The sequence below is a fragment of the Amblyraja radiata genome, chromosome 7, assembly GCF_010909765.2.
Source record: "Amblyraja radiata isolate CabotCenter1 chromosome 7, sAmbRad1.1.pri, whole genome shotgun sequence".
Taxonomy (NCBI): Eukaryota; Metazoa; Chordata; class Chondrichthyes; order Rajiformes; family Rajidae; genus Amblyraja; species Amblyraja radiata.
In genome coordinates, this window is record NC_045962.1 from 37,629,225 (window position 1) to 37,650,073 (window position 20,849).

Sequence of the window (20,849 nt, forward strand, 5' to 3'; positions counted from 1 at the left end):
TGGAGTGTGGGAGGAAACCCGAGATCTCAGAGCAAACATACGCAGGTCACGTGGAGAACGTACAAACTCCGTACAGACAGCACCCGTAGTCAGCATCGAACGCGGGTCTCTGGTGCTGCGCCACCATAAGCCTGAGACCAAGTGCCACAGTGTACGGCTGAAGGCTGGGAGGTTAGATTGGGTCAGGGGCTCGAGTGAGCACCAGTGAATCAGATGACTTGTAAAATTTCAGCAATCGTATTTTTGCCTCCACACAAAATGTCAGATATATTCAATTTACCTTCAGGTATTGCTTCCCAGATTGAATCCCTAGGTTGAAGGTTCACCTACATACACAAGCACTATACTGCCATACCCAACTGTAACTATGCACAGGAACAATGTGAAGAGAGAAAGTCAAGAGACTTCAGTTCGATACAAGAAATAATTTCCAGTACCTGTTTCCCATTGGCAGTTTATAGCAATTGGCGCCGACAGCCAGTGCAGTCAGCTGGTTCCCCATACAGATCCCGAATATTGGCTCTGAACGATTGCTCTTAATCACCTAGACAAAAAGCAAGCACAGCACAACCTGACTGACGTGCACTTCCAGAACCAAACTACCTCCGACAAGCCCACACTCCTGTACAATACAGAAACATGACCATAACGATACGATACAACTTTATTTATCCCAGGAGGGAAATTGATCTGCCAACAGTCAAAAACAAAATCTATGAAACATGAAATTAAAGTGACGAGAGGAAAGGATTTGGGGATGTGCAAAGATATGGGGGGGGGGGGGGGGGGTGAGAGGGAGAGTCAGTCTACCCCATGGCAGGGGGTGGAATGTACAGTTTGATAGCCGCAGGGAAGAAGGATCTCCTGTGGCGTTCGATACTGCATTTTGGTGGAACCAGTCTGTTGCTGAACGTACTCCTCAGATTGACCAGCATGTCATGGAGGGGGCGAGCTGTATTGTCCAAGATGCTCTGCAGTTTGAGGAGTATCCTCCCCTCCAAGACCACCTCCCATTAATCCAACCACCTTGAGGACGGAGCCAGCCTTACTGATAAGTTTGTTAATCCTCTCCAACATTTACACAACTTCATACTGCTTTAAAACATGCATGTAGAATGCAATGAGACCTCACCTTGTGCAAGTTTTCAATTAGTTGTCCAGCCAATGTGGGATCTCCTGGGCCATTGGATAGGAAAAGTCCATCATACTCCATGTTAATAAAATCATAATTCCACGGAACTAAGTGTAATTCAACCCCTCTCTAGGAAATGAAAAAGCATCATTCATTACTGTACTTCTCAGACAGTCAGATATGAAAATTGTTGTAGACACTCAAATCATATGGAAAAAAGCAAGGCTTTTCCCTGGCTTGACATTAACAATCTAGGTATGTTACAAAACTTACCTTCTGCGGCGCTGTAGTTCTGCCTCTGTCCATGTGCGCGATTTTGGCGCGTTTGAGGGGGGGGGGGGGGGGCATGGTTAAAACGGGGTTTTTCCCGACCTGGTCCTGAATTATATTTGTTGGAGTGCAAGATTTTGCTAAAGAATCGTTCCTACGGCCGTTCTGTGTGTTTTTTTTTAAAATGCACCCGACAAGTTAATCGCTGGAATGATTTTAAAAGCAGCTTCTGAAGCCGTCAATGCCGACAACTGGGACGGATTTTATGCAGGACCAGGTAAAATAAAGTAGTTTATTTTTATGTATAAAAGTGTTGCTTAAGATGTATTTAATTTACATTTTACGTTGCGAAACAGTGATTTTTTCCCCCGAAGAACCGGCAGTGTATTTGCTGCAGATATGGGGGTATAAATTCACCGCATCTGAACGTTCTAAATGGTCCCGTTCCAGTAAAACCCACTCCCAAGCTGATTTAAATGGCCATTAATATACAGGTATTAAACATTAAATTCCTTCCATTTGGCCTATAAACCCATGACAATGAGATTTTAAAATTATGTTATATTCTGAATTATTGTGTGAATGTTATTTGGACACTTAGGCTATTTAAAAATGTTAATCTATTCTTAAGAAATGGATAGATGTTTAGATCTAGTAATTGAATTTTGTAATTAGCTACAATTAGGTAACTAACTAATTATATGCTTTAATTTCAAGTCATCTAAGTAAGATTGTTTCATATTTGTTTCAGAATGCTTCAATCTATAATAACTGAAAATTTCTTTCAGTTCTCTTAAATTATAAGAAAGTTATCGGCCTTTAAATGTTCTCGATCACAGCTTTTGTGTTAAGTCAATGAAAAAGCAATAGGGAACAAGATGCCAATTTCCGAGTATGAAAATGGCCATAACCTTTTTAATACTGAAGATATGAAAGTGAGTTAGGTGTCAAATTAAACTTATTTTTATGCTTTATCTGATGGAATAAATTAAAGACTTGATTTTTAAAATCTCAAAATGTTGTAACATTGCTAAACAATCACTTCGCTTCAGCCTAGCCACTGGAGTGGTGGGAATTAGAGTGATGTTGGATGATCTCAGCTCTCTGGGATATTGTAGAAAGATCCTCCACAATCCAATCATTCCTTGCCTCACTACTCGCAGCCCAAGCCCAAAATGTAGGGTCCATGAGTTATGGAACATTCTTATGAATCTGACACAGCAGAAGTCAGAACAGAGACATTTGGGCAGACCCTAACCTCCTCCATTTTGAAAATGCATTAATTGAGGAATTCTGAATGATGCTGGAATTCTAAAGCATTCTCTGCAGTCAACAGGTCAACTCATAATCCTATGCTGACATTCCATGCCTACAGATAGATGTTGGAGCCTATTTACAATCCTTCGAAGAGAATTATGGAAACATGAGCTTCCAGACGGATCCCCAATGGATTCCAGACAGCAATGATTGAAACAAGGTTCAGATACAAAGGGAGACTGCAAATGCTGGTTTCTGGTACATGCATAAATGTTGCTCAACCCATGGAGTTCCTCCAACAGATTATTTGTTGCGCAAGATTGAGAAACAGGTTATATATGTAAATACCTTCACAAGAAGTCGGATGATGTTATGTTTTATACCACAGTCTACCGCAACGACTTTGATTGCATTCCCTTTGCCAAAGATTTTTACTTCCTGTTGAAGGACAGAAAAACACAATGTGTTTCAACACATTGTATGTCACCACAAAACACTCACAAATTCTCAACCCTTACATCCTGCAGTTGCATCACATTTTGTTTAAGAAAGAACTGCAGATGCTGGAAAAATCGAAGGTAGACAAAAATGCTGGAGAAACTCAGCGGGTGAGGCAGCATCTATGGAGCGGAGGAATAGGTGACATTTTGGGTCAAGACCCTTCCTCAGATTCAAAGGACTCTGAGTCTGAGGAAGGGTCTCGACCCGAATGGCCACCTATTCCTTCGCTCCATAGTTGCTGCCTCACCCGCTGAGTTTCTCCAGCATTTTTATCTAGCTGCATCACATTCAGTAAGTTAGCCTTACAGCACTGTAGATATACTTTTAGTTTTTAATTTTAGAGGCACAGTGTGGAAACAGGCCCTTTGGCCCACTGAGTCCGCACCGACCATCGACCCCTGCACATTAACATTATCTTACACACACTAGGGACAATTTACAATTATACCAAGCCACTTAACCTACAAACCTGTCATCTTTGGAGTGTGGGAGGAAACCGAAGATCTCGGAGAAAACCCAAGCAGGTCACGGGGAGAAAGTACAAACTCCGTACAGGCAGCGCCCATAGTCGGAATCGAACCCAGGTCTCCGGCGCTGCAAACGCTGTAAGGCAGCAACTCTACCGCTGCGCCACCGTACTTCACCACAAACACTGCAGCATGACAAGGCAGCAGTTTACCTCAACCTGACCAAGGGGAACTATCATTTCATTTAGTTTAGAGATACAACGCGGAAACAGGCCCTTCAGCCCACTGAGTCCACGCCGACCACCAATCCACACAGACTAACACACTCCTACACACACTAGGGTCAATTTACAATTATACCAAGGCAATTGACCCACAAACCTTGTATGTCTTTGGAGTGTGGGAGGAAACTGGAGCACCCAGAGAAAACCCACGCGGTCACAGGGAGAACGTACTAACTCCATACAGACAGCACCCGTAGTCAGGATCAAACCCGGGTCTCTGGCACTAAGTCAGCAACTCTTCAGCTGCACCACCGTGCCAACCAGATGGACAATAAACAATGGCCCAGCTGCTGATTATCCCATCCCAGGAGAGCATTTGAAAAAAGATGTGTTCCTTACTTTGCATTGATTTGTCTCCCGAGAAACAGAGTAAACCAGTAATTCCCAAGATCAATATCCCAGCTTTCAATTAGGGTTCTACCCAGACTGCAACCTCCATTTCCCAAACCAGGGAATTTAAACTGTGCACGGTTGTTAACACAACACAAAGGATGATCATCAAATACACATTTATAGAACTTACTTTGGTTGATATTTCTGCCATTAGGTTTCGTATATTGGGATTGACAAATTCTACGGGATCGCCTTCAAACTCAATTTTACCGAGAATTGTGCCCTGAGAAGATTTATGAAAAAAATTGCATGAAACAGATTTATTAAATAAGAGTACAATTTCTCCCAAATAAATCTGATAATCGAACACTTGTTATTCCAGAATATCCATTGTATGACACTAATTGGTATGTAACAGATCTTAATATAGCACAAACATATGCTTTAATCTGACAATTCATATTCAAACACCATTGTATTTTTTCTAAATCGATTGTTACTTTAACATTACATTTCAATTGTTTAACCGATAGTCAGGGAACAAAACAGACATTTTAAGCCACTTAAATTCACAAGTTTTATAAACATGTGTTTTATAAAATATACAACATATCAATAGTTTTCGTTTCACTTTTTATCCATGATAATCCACGATTATTAAAGTTCATTCCACAGGATCATAACTGCAATACATTTGTTCAAATTCAATGTAATTTCCCAGTTGCCTATTCTAAATCCCGCACTGTCATCCTCAAAGGACCAAAAAGCTCTGTAATGAAACCCTCCAGCAACAAGTTGCTGCTGACAATTTATTAGTGCGTCTCATCTCCCTGATTTTCTATTTTAATCATCCTTTCTAGTTCTCTCTGACTGCATGGAAACAGGCCCGTCGGCTCAACCCGTCCATGTCAAACAAGACGACCCATTAAGCTAGTCCCATTTAACCGCTTTTGGCCCATATCCCTTTTAATCTTTCCTATCCATAGCTCCATCAACTACTTCCTCTGGCTGCTCATCCCATTCACCCACCTCTGCACACTTTCCACCTCTCTGCACTCTTTTCACCTTAATAGCACCATTCCTACAGCACGGTGATAAAACTGAATACAATACTCCACGGGCAGCCTCACCAGTGTCTTGTACTAATGTAACATAACATTCCAACTTGTATGCTCAGTTCCCTGACTGATGAAGACCAAAATGGCAAAAGTCACTTTCACCACCAAATCTACCTGTGACGCCATTGTCAAGGAACTATGCACTTGAACTCCTAGATCCTTCTGTTCTACCACATTCCCAAGGCCCCACTGTTCACAGTAAAAGTCCTGCCCTGGTTTGACCCCAAAATCCCGTCTACATTAAACTCATGGGTCATTCACGAGTTGATCAAGATCCTGCTGTAATTCATAATAACCATCTTAATTGTCTATGATATCATCTATTTTAATGTTATCTGGAAACTTACTAATTATGCCTTTTACATTATCATCCAATACATGACAAACAATGGACCCAGCATCAATCACGAAGGCACATCACTCGTCACAGGCCTCTAGTCCACCACCCTCCACTTTCCACCATGAAGCCAATGCTGTATCCAGTTAACTAGCTCTCCGCGATCTAACCTTCCAGCAGTCTACCATGCAGAACCTTATCAAAGGCCTGCCTGCCTGAAGTCCATATAGACCACCTCTGCTCTCATCAATCTTCTTGATTACTTCTTCAAAAACCTCAAATTCATGAGACATAATCTCCCAAGTATAAAACCATTCTGATAATTCCTAATCAATCCCTGTCTCCAAATCAATGTATATCATCCTTTAGAATCTTCTCCAGTAACTTTCTTACCACAGATGTTGGGCACACTGATGTTGGGCACGCAGATGTCTATATTGCCCAGTTTTTCTCTACAGCCTTTCTTAAATACAAGCATAACATTAGCCACCTCCCAGTCTTCCAGTTCTAAATCTGTGTCTAACGATGATTCCTGTATCTCAGCCAACAACTACTGCAATTTTTTCTCATTTTCCACAGCCATCCTTGGATATACCTATTCAGGCCGGGGAGATTTATCTACGTTCATACATCTTAGGACTTCCTGTACCTACTTGACTGTAATATGGACTGTCCCCAAGACATTTTCATCTGTCCCTAGTTTTCTAACTCCAGCACTTTGCGGGGTTTTTTTCCCTCATTCTTATGTCTTCCTCCATGGTAAAACAAATTCACTGCCTACCTCTTGCAGCTCCATATATAAACAATCATATTTTTAGTTTAGTTAAATTTTGAGTTATACCACGGAAACAGGTCCTTCAGCCCACCAAGTCTGCACCAACCAGTGATCCCCGCAAACTAACACTATCTTACACAAAACGGGGACAATTTACATTTATACCATGCCAATTAAACTACAGACCTGTAAGTCTGTGGAGTGGGGGAAGAAACCAAAGTAGTATAAGACGTTGATGAGACCACACTTCGAATATTGTGTTCAGTTCTGGGCACCATGTTATAGGAAAGATATTGTCAAACTTGAAAGGGTTTAGAAATGATTTACGAGGATGTTGCCAGGACTAGAGGGTGTGAGCTATAGGGAGAGGTTGAGTAGGCTGGCTCTCTATTCCATGGAGCGCAGAAGGATGAGGAGGGATCTTATAGAGGTGTACAAAATCAGGATAGGAATAGATTGGGTAGATGCACAGAGTAGAGGAATCGAGGACCAGAGGACATAGGCTCAAGGTGAAGGGGAAAAGATTTAATAGGAATCAGAGGGGTAACTTTTTCACACAAAGGGTGGTGCATGTGTGGAACAAGCTGCCAGAGGAGGTAGTTGAGGCTGGTACTATCCCATCGTTTAAAAAACTGTTAGACAGGTACATGGATAGGACAGGTTTGGAGGGATTTGGACCAAGTGCAGGCAAGTGGGACTAGAGTAGCTGGGACAATGTTGGCCGGTGTGGGCAGGTTGGGCTGAAGTGTTTCCACACTGTATCACTCTGTAACTATCTCGGAGAAAACCCATGCAGGTCACGGGGAGAACGTACAAACTTCATACAGACAAGCACCCGTAGTCAGGATCGAACCTGGGTCTCTGGCGTTGTAAGGCAGTAGTTCTACAGCCATCGGAAGTGACCACTTTTCTTCTAGTTACCCTTTTTTCCCTTAATATACTTATAAAAGGTCTTTAGATTCTCGGCAACATTAAATTTGTTCATTGAGCAGAAGCCTTTATTTTCTCAATATCCCGCTGCATCTTCTTTCATGATAGAACACCTCATTCCCACGACATCTTTCACCAAAGTGTCTTGCCCAAGGTTTTCTGATTTTTCACACTGCTTTGTTGATTAATTATTTTCCTCCAGTTGGGATCTTTCTAGAGTCCAGGTAACTTTGGAATGCCACACTTAAAACGTCAATATCTCTGCAGGCAATTCTTTCAAATCTTGCTTTATTGTTACTGACTTATCATTACTGGGGAATGTGGCCCAGGGTGCTCCACTTGCATTTTACCTCCACTATAAGGGTCAATTTAGTTTTTATTTCACTATTTAACTATGATTTTCAATGATTATTGAAGTGTTTTCATTCAATTCACTATATAGTATAAAAGCAGCACCTTTGTTTAAAGTTAATACAATTTCCCGTGCCTATTTGCAATGCCTCATTATTCGATGATCTGACACATTCAAGGTGTAATGGATTGATTTGGAATAATGAGAATTTACTTTAAAGCAGCTATCATGATACTTACTCACTATGACTTACCTTATCTCGGACAATCTTTGTAAGCATTCTGGTGTCTATTCCATAAAGGGCTGGGATCTACTCAAAAAGAAAGCACATTCCATGACAAAACAATTCATGGCACCAGTAAAGAACTGCTCCAACCAAGTCTCCTTTCCAATTGCAACTCCACCCCTTAGTCTCAAATGGATACACCAATCACTGTGGTACTAATGATAAAGCCTTGAATAATGAAGCTCTTGCACTGCAGAGCCCCAAGCAACATGGAAATAACATGGAAATACTAAATGTTACTGTCATCACCTTCAAAACCCTAATTTTGTAATTTGTGCAATAGACCATGCAGATCAAGATGGTCTCATGTCTCTGGATCAGTCCTGGTGCAGACAGACATCCCACAACCAGGTTGACCTCAGGCCTCTACCCCAGCGTTCCCTTCACACCAAGGCTCTTGTGACCAAAAAAACAATAAACCCCGATTCATAATTGCAAGAAAATAACTTCCAAGGCCCATGTTCTAGATTTTCATGCATGGTCACATTCAGATGGTGCCATTTAACAGGCAGGCATTAGCACACAGCACCAGCAGGATCCTCTGGTGGCACATGGAATAAACACAAACACCAGCTTGAAGCTGAGTGAGCTGATTTCAGACAGGCACCTTTTGGGAGGGGTCAATGTGGATAATCCAAAGTGGAGTGTATTAGGATTACAGTTAGATTGGGAACTAAAAACTCCTAATAAAAGTGAGGCCCTTGTCTAGAAAAGAGAATGGCTATATGAAGAATGCATGAGAAGTTGACAGCAACAAGAGATTGAGAATGAGGGAATGAGAAACTTACCTTTTCTTCATTTAACCACTCGGAAAGCGATTTAACAGAGTTCCAATGGCTATATTCATGGCTATAATCCTGCACGAGTAATCCAGACACCTGTAATCCCAGAACAAGATATTAGTCCATTCACACAATGCTTATGCGATTGTTGTAACCTCTAATTACATTTTTCACATAAACTACCAAGAAAGAACACACCTTTATCCCGCCCATAGCCCCACCCCATTCTCCGACACCTGATCCTCACCCCTCATCATCACCCCACATCCAAACTCCCACCCCACTGCACCACTTCTAAACCGCACCCCAATGACATAGATAGAAAGAATGAGATTTTGCAACATAGTTTAGGGAACTAAGTGGCTTTTTAAAGTTCAGGACCTCAAAAAGTTGTAATCTCTGGATTGATTTTGGTGCCACGAGTTAATGAGTATAGGACAGAAAGATGGGTCAGATTAATCCATGCAGGAGAATGGACTTTAGTGCCTGGATCATTGGGACCATTTCTAGAGAGGTTAAAACTTGTTCCAAGGGACATGTTGACGAAAACGAGGACGGGACCGATTTTTCATTGTACGGATATCTTCCCACTGAAACTGGGGAAATGAATTTGTAGGGGAATGGGGATCAGAGTAAGTGAGGCCAATCACCCAGAAGAGAAAAATAACAGTAAGTCCAGTGGGCAAAGTAGATGGATAAATGCACCCGAGGGGAATGCAGAGCTAAATTGCATCTATTTTAAAGCAAGTAGCCTAACTGGTGAGGTATTGAACTCAAAGCTTTAATGAACACACAGAATAACAATATTTTTGCTATCACTAAGACACAGTTGAAAGACGGGTAGCAGCAGCAACTGCTATCCCAGAGTACAGAATTTTCAGACAAGACAGACGGCGGATATGAAAGAGGAGACGGCACTGCAGAGTTCGTTAATGACCAAGTGATACAAGGAGAGATAGCTGAATGGATGGAAAATTGGCAGAGAGTGATAACGGGAGGTTGCTTCTCAGACTGAAGGCCTGTGACTGGTGGCGTGCCTCAGGGTTCGGTGCTGGACCCGTTACTGTTTGTCATCTATGTCAATGATTGTATGAGAACATACACGGCAAGATTAGCAAGTTTGCAGATGACGCAAAAGTGTGTGGTTTTGCAGATAGTGAAGATTGTTGTGAAAATTGCAGCAGGAACTGGATTAGAAACATAGAAACATAGAAATTAGGTGCAGGAGTAGGCCATTCGGCCCTTCGAGCCTGCACCGCCATTCAATATGATCATGGCTGATCATCCAACTCAGTATCCCGTACCTGCCTTCTCTCCATACCCTCTGATCCCCTTAGCCACAAGGGCCACATCTAACTCCCTCTTAAATATAGCCAATGAACTGGCCTCGACTACCCTCTGTGGCAGGGAGTTCCAGAGATTCACCACTCTCTGTGTGAAAAAAAGTTCTTCTCATCTCGGTTTTAAAGGATTTCCCCCTTATCATTAAGCTGTGACCCCTTGTCCTGGACTTCCCCAACATCGGGAGCAATCTTCCTGCATCTAGCCTGTCCAACCCCTTAAGAATTTTGTAAGTTTCTATAAGATCCCCTCTCAATCTCCTAAATTCTAGAGAGTATAAACCAAGTCTATCCAGTCTTTCTTCATAAGACAGTCCTGACATCCCAGGAATCAGTCTGGTGAACCTTCTCTGCACTCCCTCTATGGCAATAATGTCCTTCCTCAGATTTGGAGACCAAATCTGTACACAATACTCCAGTGTGGTCTCACCAAGACCCTGTACAACTGCAGTGGAACCTCCCTGCTCCTATACTCAAATCCTTTTGCTATGAAAGCTAACATACCATTCGCTTTCTTCACTGACTGCTGCACCTGCATGCCCACTTTCAATGACTGGTGTACCATGACACCCAGGTCTCGCTGCATCTCCCCTTTTCCTAGTCGGCTACCATTTAGATAATAGTCTGCTTTCCTGTTTTTGCCACCAAAATGGATAACCTCACATTTATCCACATTATACTGCATCTGCCAAACATTTGCCCACTCACCCAGCCTATCCAAGTCACCTTGCAGTCTCCTAGCATCCTCCTCACAGCTAACACTGCCCCCCAGCTTAGTGTCATCCGCAAACTTGGAGATATTGCCTTCAATTCACTCATCCAGATCATTAATATATATTGTAAATAGCTGGGGTCCCAGCACTGAGCTGGGGTCCCAGCACAGCACCCCACTAGTCACTGCCTGCCATTGTGAAAAGGACCCGTTTACTCCTACTCTTTGCTTCCTGTTTGCCAGCCAGTTCTCTATCCACATCAATACTGAACCCCCAATGCCGTGTGCTTTAAGTTTGTAAACTAATCTCTTATGTGGGGCCTTGTCGAAAGCCTTCTGGAAGTCCAGATACACCACATCCACTGGTTCTCCCCTATCCACGCTACTAGTTACATCCTCGAAAAATTCTATAAGATTCGTCAGACATGATTTACCTTTTGTAAATCCATGCTGACTTTGTCCAATGATTTCACCACTTTCCAAATGTGCTGCTATCCCATCTTTAATAACTGACTCTAGCAGTTTCCCCACTACCGATGTTAGACTAACTGGTCTGTAATTCCCCGTTTTCTCTCTCCCTCCCTTCTTAAAAAGTGGGGTTACGTTTGCTACCCGCCAATCCTCAGGAACTACTCCAGAATCTAAAGAGTTTTGAAAGATTATTACTAATGCATCCACTATTTCTGGAGCTACTTCCTTAAGTACTCTGGGATGCAGCCTATCTGGCCCTGGGGATTTATCGGCCTTTAATCCATTTAATTTACCCAACACCACTTCCCGGCTAACCTGGATTTCACTCAATTCCTCCAACTCCTTTGACCCGCGGTCCCCTGCTATTTCCGGCAGATTATTTATGTCTTCCTTAGTGAAGACGGAACCAAAGTAGTTATTCAATTGGTCCGCCATATCCTTGTTCCCCATGATCAACTCACCTGTTTCTGACTGCAAGGGACCTACATTTGTTTTAACTAATCTCTTTCTTTTCACATATCTATAAAAACTTTTGCAGTCAGTTTTTATGTTCCCTGCCAGTTTTCTTTCATAATCTATTTTTCCTTTCCTAATTAAGCCCTTTGTCCTCCTCTGCTGGTCTCTGAATTTCTCCCAGTCCTCCGGTATGCTGCTTTTTCTGGCTAATTTGTACGCATCATCCTTCGCTTTGATACTATCCCTGATTTCCCTTGTTATCCACGGATGAACTACCTTCCCTGATTTATTCTTTTGCCAAACTGGGATGAACAATTTTTGTAGTTCATGCATGCAGTCTTTAAATGTTTTCCATTGCATATCCACCGTCAACCCTTTTAGAATTAATTGCCAGTCAATCTTGGCCAATTCACGTCTCATACCCTCAAAGTTACCTTTCTTTAAGTTCAGAACCATTCTTTCTGAATTAACAATGTCACTCTCCATCCTAATGAAGAACTCAACCATATTATGGTCACTCTTGCCCAAGGGGGCACGTACAACAAGATTGATTGGCCACGTGAGCTGAGGAACGGTTGATGGAATTTAATGCAGAAAATAGTGAGATTTTGCGAAGTCTACCATGGGCTTGACCTACACAGTGAATGGCAGGGCTTGGGATAGTATTGTAGAGCAGAGGGATATAGGAGTGCATGTGCATAGTTCCCTGAAGGTGGATTGGGTGATCAAAAAAGCTTTTGGCACATTGGCCTTCATCAGCCAGTGTAATGAGTATAGACTTTGGGAGGTCATGTTGCAGTTGTAGAAGACGTCGGTGAAGCCACATTTAGGGTATGGTGTTCAGTTCTGGGCACCGTGTGTGGGAAAGATGCGTCAAGCTGGAAAGGGTACAGAGAAGATTTACGAGGATGTTGCTCGGACTAGAGGGTCTGAGCTATGGGTAAAGGTTGAGTAGGCTGGGACTCTATTCCTTGGAGTGCAGAAGGATGAGGGGTGATCTTATAGAGGTGTATAAGATCATGCGAGGAATAGATTGGGTAGATGCACAGAGTCTCTTGCCCAGAGCAGGTGAAACAAGAACCAGAGGACATAGATTTACGGTGAAACAGAAAAGGTTAGTCGGAATCTGAGGGGTAACTTTTTCACACAAAGGGTGGGGGATGTAAGGAACAAGCTACCAGAGGAGGTAGTTGAGGCAGGAGCTACCCCAAGATTTAAGAAACAGTTAGACTGGTACATGGATAGGACAGGTGTATAAGACTCACAAGGGGCAACATTTTGAGGTGTGATCAGGAGAGATTTTGACACAATTTGCAGTTGGAACAACAAGCGAAGGAGCATTATTGGACGTTGACTTGGTTGGATAGGGTGCACCTAAACTAGATCGGGATCGATGTCTCAGTGTGGAGGTTTTCCAAGTGGCAAGGCCGAAATCCATATATATCAAAGTGTTTATGAAAAAAGAATGGGAAGGACCAGGAACAACAGGTCTTAAATCTGGGGAAAGATAATTTTGTTAAAAGAAAATTGGATATGGCAAACATAGACTAGAAGCATCAATTTGGGAGTATACACCTACAGGAAGCCTACAAAGGATAAATAACGGAAAGAAAAAAAATCAGAGCTTTCAAGTTTCGGTAAGGTTAAATGCCAGAGGTACCAAGTATTGACAGCCCTGGATGACAAGGGTTAGATACAGGCATAGGGAAGTATATAACATATATCAAAACCTAAAGATGGGAGAGCCCCATCAAGTGAATAAGGTCATAAATGTTATACAGCAGAGAAACAGGTCCTGCGGCCCAACTTGCCAATGCCAAACAGGATACCCCATTTACACTAGAAATAGGTGGGGTACAGGGGAGCACCCCTAGTCAAGATCAAACCCCTTTCTCTGGAACTGCAAGGCAATAACTCTACTGCTGTGCCACTGTGCCGTTCTGGGCACAGGGCAGCTTGTTCCATATACGCATTATCCTCTCAGTGAAGAGTTGTCAATCTCTCCTCTCTCATCAATGACCTTAATCTTATGCCTTCTAGTTTCAGATTCTCCGAACCTGGGAAAATGTCTGGTTGTTCACTTATCTATGTCCCTCATGATTTTATATACTTGAATTACTCCTCAGCCTCTGACGCTCCATGGAAAATAATCTATTTAGTCTCCTCTTTTTGGTCAAACCCTCCAGACACAGTAATGTCATATTGTTTTTGCACCCTTTCCAGTTTAATAACTTCCTTCCTATAGCAGGATGACCAGAACTGCATGCAATACTCCAAATGAGACCTAACCAAAGTCTTCCTGGACTGCATCATGACTTCTTGGCTCTTCTACTCAATACTCTAATAATAAAGGCAAGCGTACCATACGCCTTCTTTACCACCCCATCTACTTGCGCAACTACCTTCAGTGAGCTATGAACTTGGACTCGAAGATTCCTCTACACATCAATGCTGTTAATGCTAGCCATTAACTGTATACTCCTCCCTTACATTCAACTTCTCAAAGTACAACACCTCACCCTTGTTCGGATTAAACTCCATCTGTCATTTCTATGGCCATTCCTGCAGCTGATCTGTATCCCACTGTATTTCACCCAGAGAGTTGTAAATCTGTGGAATTCTCTGACACAGAAGGCAATGGAGGCCAATTCACTGGTTGTTTTCAAGAGAGAGTTGGATTTAACTCTTAGGGATAAAGGAATCAAGGGATATGGGGGGGGGAACCAGGAAGGAGGTACTGATTTTGGATGATCAGCCATGATCATATTGAATGCCGGTCCTGGCTCGAAGGTCCGAATGGCCTACTCCGGCACCTACTTTTTATGTTTCTATTCTCTGATAGCCTTCCTCACTGTCTGCATCTCCTCCAAGTCAGCAAACTTATTCACCAACCCATCTACATTTATGTGCAAGTCATTTATATATATCACTAGACTAAGTCACTGGTCTCCCAACGCAATATTCCACCTCTCCACCAATTCCAATATTGGTGGCCAGTGGGATGGGCTATCTGGAGCACTAGTATGGGTGTTGTGGGCTGAAGGGACTGGTTTCCAGAGGGCTAGTATGGACATTGTGGGCTGAATGGATTATTGGGCTGGCGGCTCAGTCACTCAAGCCTGGGATGGGAAAAATCCTCGGCACCCGATGAGCAGAGGGGGACTCCGAGTAAGACACAGCCGTACGTGGTAGCGTTTTTTCTAAAATCAATATAAAGCGCAAACAGGAAGTGATCAAGATTAGACTTTTAATTATATAGAAAGCAAGGCATTTTTAATTAGGCAAGGCAACTTTAATTAGGCTTGGCAACTTTAATTAGGCTTGGCAACTTTAATTAGGCAACACAGCTTTAGCATTTCCAAACCAAAGGCAACACAGCTTTAGCATTTTGAAACCAAAGGCAACACAGTTTTAGCATTTCCAAACCAAAGGCAACACAGCTTTAGCATTTCCAAACTATATTTTCAAACCACATTAAGGGCACTGACAGGTCAGTAAAACCACTCACAGTTTAGTAGACATGTGTTATTCACAGCTCAGACTGAGAGACGTGACCCTCTCGCTCCCCCATCTTGCAGAGACTGACTGAGGCACTCAACACTTCCAGGTTTTATAGTCCCTCCGGAAGGGGCATGGCCTTCAGGAGAGAGAATCTCAAAAAAATTTAAACACTAATAACTCTTTTATTTTTCATCGATGGGAAAAATCCTCTTGTCCTGCGCAGCGGAGGGGGACTGAGTAAAAATTGGCCAAAAGTCACAGCCGTAAGTGGCAGCGTTTTTTCTAAAATCAATATACAGAACAACTGGAAGTGGTCAAGATCAGACTTTTAGTAATATAGAATAATTGATGCTATTCATCTGGAAAGATTGAAACTGTTAGGTTAAACGCATACGCAATCTTTTTCCCCAGGGTAGGGGAATAATGAGTAGAAGGTCAGAGTAGAAAGTTTGAGGGGCTAAACTGAGGGGCAACCTTTTTCACACAGAGGTGAATAGACACATGGAATAAGCTGCCAGAGGAAGCACTTGAGGCAGGTACAATAACAGTATTTAGGACAAGTGGTACATAGACGGGAAAGGTTTACAATGATATGAGCCCGGCAGAGGCAATTGAAACTAGCTTGGATGGATTATCTTTGTGGCATTGACGAATTGTGCTGAAGGACCCGTTTCCATGTGTATGACTCATAACTATGTGTATACTGTTTAGTCTGTGAGCTTCATGTGAATAAGGAATTTCATTGCACCCTACCAGATATGACAATAAATTCAATTGTATCTGCCACCTGCACTCCTAGGTCTCTCTGTTCCACCAATTACTGTGCAAGTCTTACCTTGGTTTGTCTTGTCAAAATGCAACACCTCACATTAATCCAGATTAAACTTCCTCTAACATTTCTTAGCCCTTTGGCCCAATTTATTGAGATCCTGTTGTAATCATATCACCAATTTTAGCTTCATCCTCAAACTTCCTAACCATGCCATCTATCTTCACAATTGTTCATATAAATAGCGTACAACAGTGGGCCCAGCACTGATCCCTGTGGTATAACATTGTCACAGGCCTCCAGCCTATCACCTACCTTCAAACCAATTTTGTATCCAATTGGCTCTCATCCTGGATCGCATGTGATCTAACCTTATAGACCAGCCGACCATGCAGTACCTCAAAAGCCTTGCTAAAGATCACTTACACAACGTCAGATGCATCACAAGATTGGAATAGAGTTTTTCTAGGATGTGGAGTGGTAGGAGATATGGAGGTAGTCATTACTTGACAATTCTGTGGCACAAATGTTACTTTTATTTATCAGTTGTGAAAAGAATTGAATATTGGGAAGAGGGAGACAACATCACCCTCATCTTCTCAGGATTGTGACCCAAATTACTCCCAAATCTGCCTATTGTGCAGGGCATATCACGATCATAAGTGATAGGAGTAGAATTAGGCCATTTGGCCATCAAGTCTACTCCACCATTCAATCATGGCTGATTTATCTCTCCCTCCTAACCCCATTCTCCTACCTTCACCTCATAACCTCCGACACCCATATTAATAAAATCCTGTCTGCTCGACACCACACTCTTGAAAGGACATACCGTGCATTTAGGCAGGAAGGACTGATTAGGGGTATGGTCAGTATGGCTTTGTGCTTGAGAATATGTTCCTCACCAATTTACCCAAGAGCTGGCTGGCCTGGAAGGTTAGATCACCTCTTGGTCAAATTGGTGAGAAACAAATTTTCTTGCACAAAGCAATGCTGATTATCCTTAATTTATTTACGCACCTCATGATGTTACCATAATTATGTCACCTCTCAGTCTGCTATGCTCCAGAGTAACAGCCCCAACCTATCCACTTGCCCCAATCCAACAGCAACTGAATGTTAAAACTAATTCAGCAGATCAATGAATGGGCATCATTATCAAGTAATTATTCACTTGCAAATAAATGTTACCTGGATAAATTCAGACTCTACGTATTTCATTAAACCCAATTCATCCAATTTCTTTGTATCTGGGACCCCATAGTTTCCTGCCATGGGGGATGTGAGAGTCAGGATCTGTCCTCTGTAGCTTGGATCTGTCAAGGTCTCAGGATAGCTAAAAAACAATGAAAGAAAGAAATCTCAAACAAAAGAACATATTTAATGGAGAGATTTTCAGATATACATAACCATGACACAACCATGACATATTAGTTCAGGAAATACAGAAAAACTAATGGGTGCTTTAATGAATATTGAGTTATCAGAATTGGCAGAAGAGTCTGGGATGTTGTGGGAATTAAGATTTTATTTTTAAGAATGCAACAAGTTGGTAAAACCCTGGATCACGCTACCTGTTCATGTAGTGGATGTAAATTTATTTCTGGCATTCAAAACAGAACTGGATAAACATTTGAAGGTACAAGTCTGACAGGAACAATGACTCATTATAACTGTGAAACTATAAGAAATGGGCACCGTCTTCAATGAGCATTTCTCCTCTGTTTTTACCATAGAGTAAAACATGAAGGCTATGGAACTATGGACAATCAATGGAGACATCTTGAGAACAATGCTCGAGGAGGTGTTGGATGTCCTAAGGCGTGTGAAGGTATTTAAATCTTCTGGGCCTGATCAGATATATCCAAAGACACAGTGGGAAGCTGGAGAAGAAATTGCTGACACCCTGGCTGAGATGTATGAATCATCATACAACACATGTGAAGTACTGGAAAACTGTAGATGGCTAATGTCATGCCTCTATTTACAAAGAGCTGCAAGGAAAAGCCTGGGAACTATAGACCAGTGAACCTAACATCTGTGTAAGAAGGAACTGCAGATGCTGGTTTACACCGAAGATAGGCACAAAAAGTTGGAGTAACTCAGCGGGACCGGCAGCATCTCTGGAGAGAAGAAATGGGTGATGTTTCGGGGGCAAGACCCTTCTTCAGACATCTGTGATGGGCGGATTCAGAGTGATAAGACATATATGCATTTGGATATAACAAGGACTGGTTTCACATAATCAGGATGTTTTAGTGTGTGGTAGACTATCTTACTAATTTGATTGAGTTTTATGAAGAAGTAATCAAAAAGGTTGAAGAGGGCAAAGCCATAGACATTATCTACAGGGACTTCAGTGAGGCATTTGTTGAAGTTTCTGCATGGTAGGCTGCTCACATGGGATCCAAAGAGAGTTTGCTGACTGGATAGATAATTGGCTTGGGTGATGGTTGTGACGAATGATATGCCTCAGGCATTGGTGCTGAGCCCATTGCTGATTTATGGTTTATATTAACGATTTGGATTTTAATACGCAAGGCATGATTAGTAAGTTAGCAGGTGACAATACAATTTAGTTTATTTTAGAGACGCAGCACAGAAACAGGACCTTCGGCCCACCGAGTCCACGCCGACCAGCAATCCCCATGCACTCGCACTATCTTACACACGAGGGACAATCGCCAAAATTTACAGAAGCCAATTAACCTACAAACCTGTACGTCTTCGGAGTGTGGGAGGAAACCGGAGCTCCCAGAGAATACCCAAGCGGTCATCGGAGAACACACAAACTCCGTACAGACAGCACCCATAGTCAGGATTGAACCTGGGTCTCTTGCGCTATAAGGCAGCAACTACCTCTCTGCCACCTACAGTGAATGTTATTGTAAATAATGTAGAAATTACAGAAGGATCTTGATCAGATGGGCAAGTAGGGAGTGGTTAATTTTAATGCATCTAAGTAGAGTAGAGTAGAGTAGAGTAGAGTAGAGTAGAGTAGAGTAGAGTAGAGTAGAGTAGAGTAGAGTAGAGTAGAGAGGTTCTTCTGCAGTTGTATAGGGCTCTGGTAAGACCACATCTGGAGTATTGCATACAGTTTTGGTCTCCTAATTTGAGGAAGGACATCCTTGTGATTGAGGCAGTGCAGCGTAGGTTCACAAGATTGATCCCTGGGATGGCGGGACTGTCATATGAGGAAAAATTGAAAAGACTAGGCTTGTATTTACTGGAGTTTAGAAGGATGAGGGGGAATCTTAGAGAAACATATAAAATTATAAAAGGACTGGACCATCAAGATGCAGGAAAAATGTTCCCAATGTTGGGAGAGTTAAGAACCAGGGGCCACAGTCTTAGAATAAAGAGGAGGCCATTTAAGACTGAGGTGAGAAAAAACCTTTTCACCCAGAGAGTTGTGAATTTATGGAATTCCCTGCCAGTGGGAAGTGGCAGAGGGCAGTGGAGGCCAAATCACTGGATGGATTTAAGAGAGAGTTAGATATAGCTCTAGGGGCTAGTGGAGTCAGGGGATATAGGGAGAAGGCAAGCACGGGTTATTGATTGGGGACGATCAGCCATGATTGCAACGAATGGCGGTGCTGGCTCGGAGGGCCGAATGGCCTCCTCCTGCACCTATTTTCTATGAGGTATAGAACAGTTCTTTGTTAGCTGAGGGACAGGTAACAAGGAGGCATACAAACAGTAGATTAATCAGATGGACAGTGAAACAAGTCAGAGAAAGAGGGTGGGGAGGGACGGAGAGAAGGCAAAATCAAGGGTTACTTGAAATTAGAGAAATCGATATTCATACGGGTTGTAAGCTGCCCAGGCGAAATATGAGGAACTGTTCCTCAAATTTGCATTGGGCCTCACTCTGACAGTAGAGGAAGTGTTTAGCAACTGGGAGATCAAGTAGTCCTAGGTCACTGGTGACATGGCAAATATCCTGAGTCCCCTCAGGAAGTAGAGACATCGGTGTGTCTTCTTGGCTGTTACATCAATGTGGTTGGCCCACGATACATCATTGGTAATATTAATGCCAAGGATCATGACGCTCTCAACCATTTACATATCTGCACCATAGAAATTGATTGGGGCATATACTTCAACAAGCTTTTGAAATCAATAACCAGCTCCTTCATCTTGCTTAAGTAGTGTTGGTGATAGTGAGGAGGATAGTCACAGGCTACATAATAATAATAATAATAATAATAATAATAATAATAATAATAATAATAATAATAATAATAATAATAATAAATACTTTATTGATCCCCTCAGGGAAATTCAGATGTCCAGAAGCCCCCAACCAACAAACCCACAGATTCAAAATGAACGCAGACAGAAAATACATAGAATACAATGTGGACACTACCTGAGAGCAATAAATACTTAAAAAGACCAATAATTAACAGTTAAAAATTAAAATTGCAAAATGCATCCCCCTACAGCCTAGCGGTCCGAATTATAAAATCTAATGGCTGCAGGGGTGAAGGATCTCCTGAACCGCTCCGTTCTACAGGGCAGGGAGAGGAGCCGGTTGTTGTTCCGAGTGCTCTTTTGACTCTCCAGAATTACATGGAGGGGATGCCCGGGGTTTTTCAGGATGACCTGCACCTTGTGCCTCATACGCCTCTCAAGCACATCCATCCCAGAGTCTACTCTCCCCTCCAGCACTGAGCTAGCTCGTTTAACCAGTTTGACCAGCTTCTTGTTGTTTTTTGCACTAATGCTGTATGGGCAAGATGGGCAGTGCAATGGCAGATGGAGCTTCATCCT

General features: G+C 42.4%; 1 protein-coding gene across 1 annotated transcript in view; it reads right to left on the reverse strand.

Moving 5' to 3' along the window:
• The window catches only part of cps1 (carbamoyl-phosphate synthase 1), a 164,164-nt gene that overhangs the window by 103,126 nt on the left and 40,189 nt on the right, over positions 1 to 20,849 (reverse strand). Inside the window, exons 3-9 of the mRNA XM_033024205.1 lie at positions 17,265 to 17,409; positions 8,831 to 8,920; positions 8,010 to 8,066; positions 4,435 to 4,527; positions 3,008 to 3,097; positions 1,133 to 1,261; positions 438 to 544 (exon numbers count right to left, since the gene is read on the reverse strand). Coding sequence (XP_032880096.1) covers positions 438 to 544; positions 1,133 to 1,261; positions 3,008 to 3,097; positions 4,435 to 4,527; positions 8,010 to 8,066; positions 8,831 to 8,920; positions 17,265 to 17,409 — 711 coding nt within the window. The remainder of the gene's footprint in view (positions 1 to 437; positions 545 to 1,132; positions 1,262 to 3,007; positions 3,098 to 4,434; positions 4,528 to 8,009; positions 8,067 to 8,830; positions 8,921 to 17,264; positions 17,410 to 20,849) is intronic.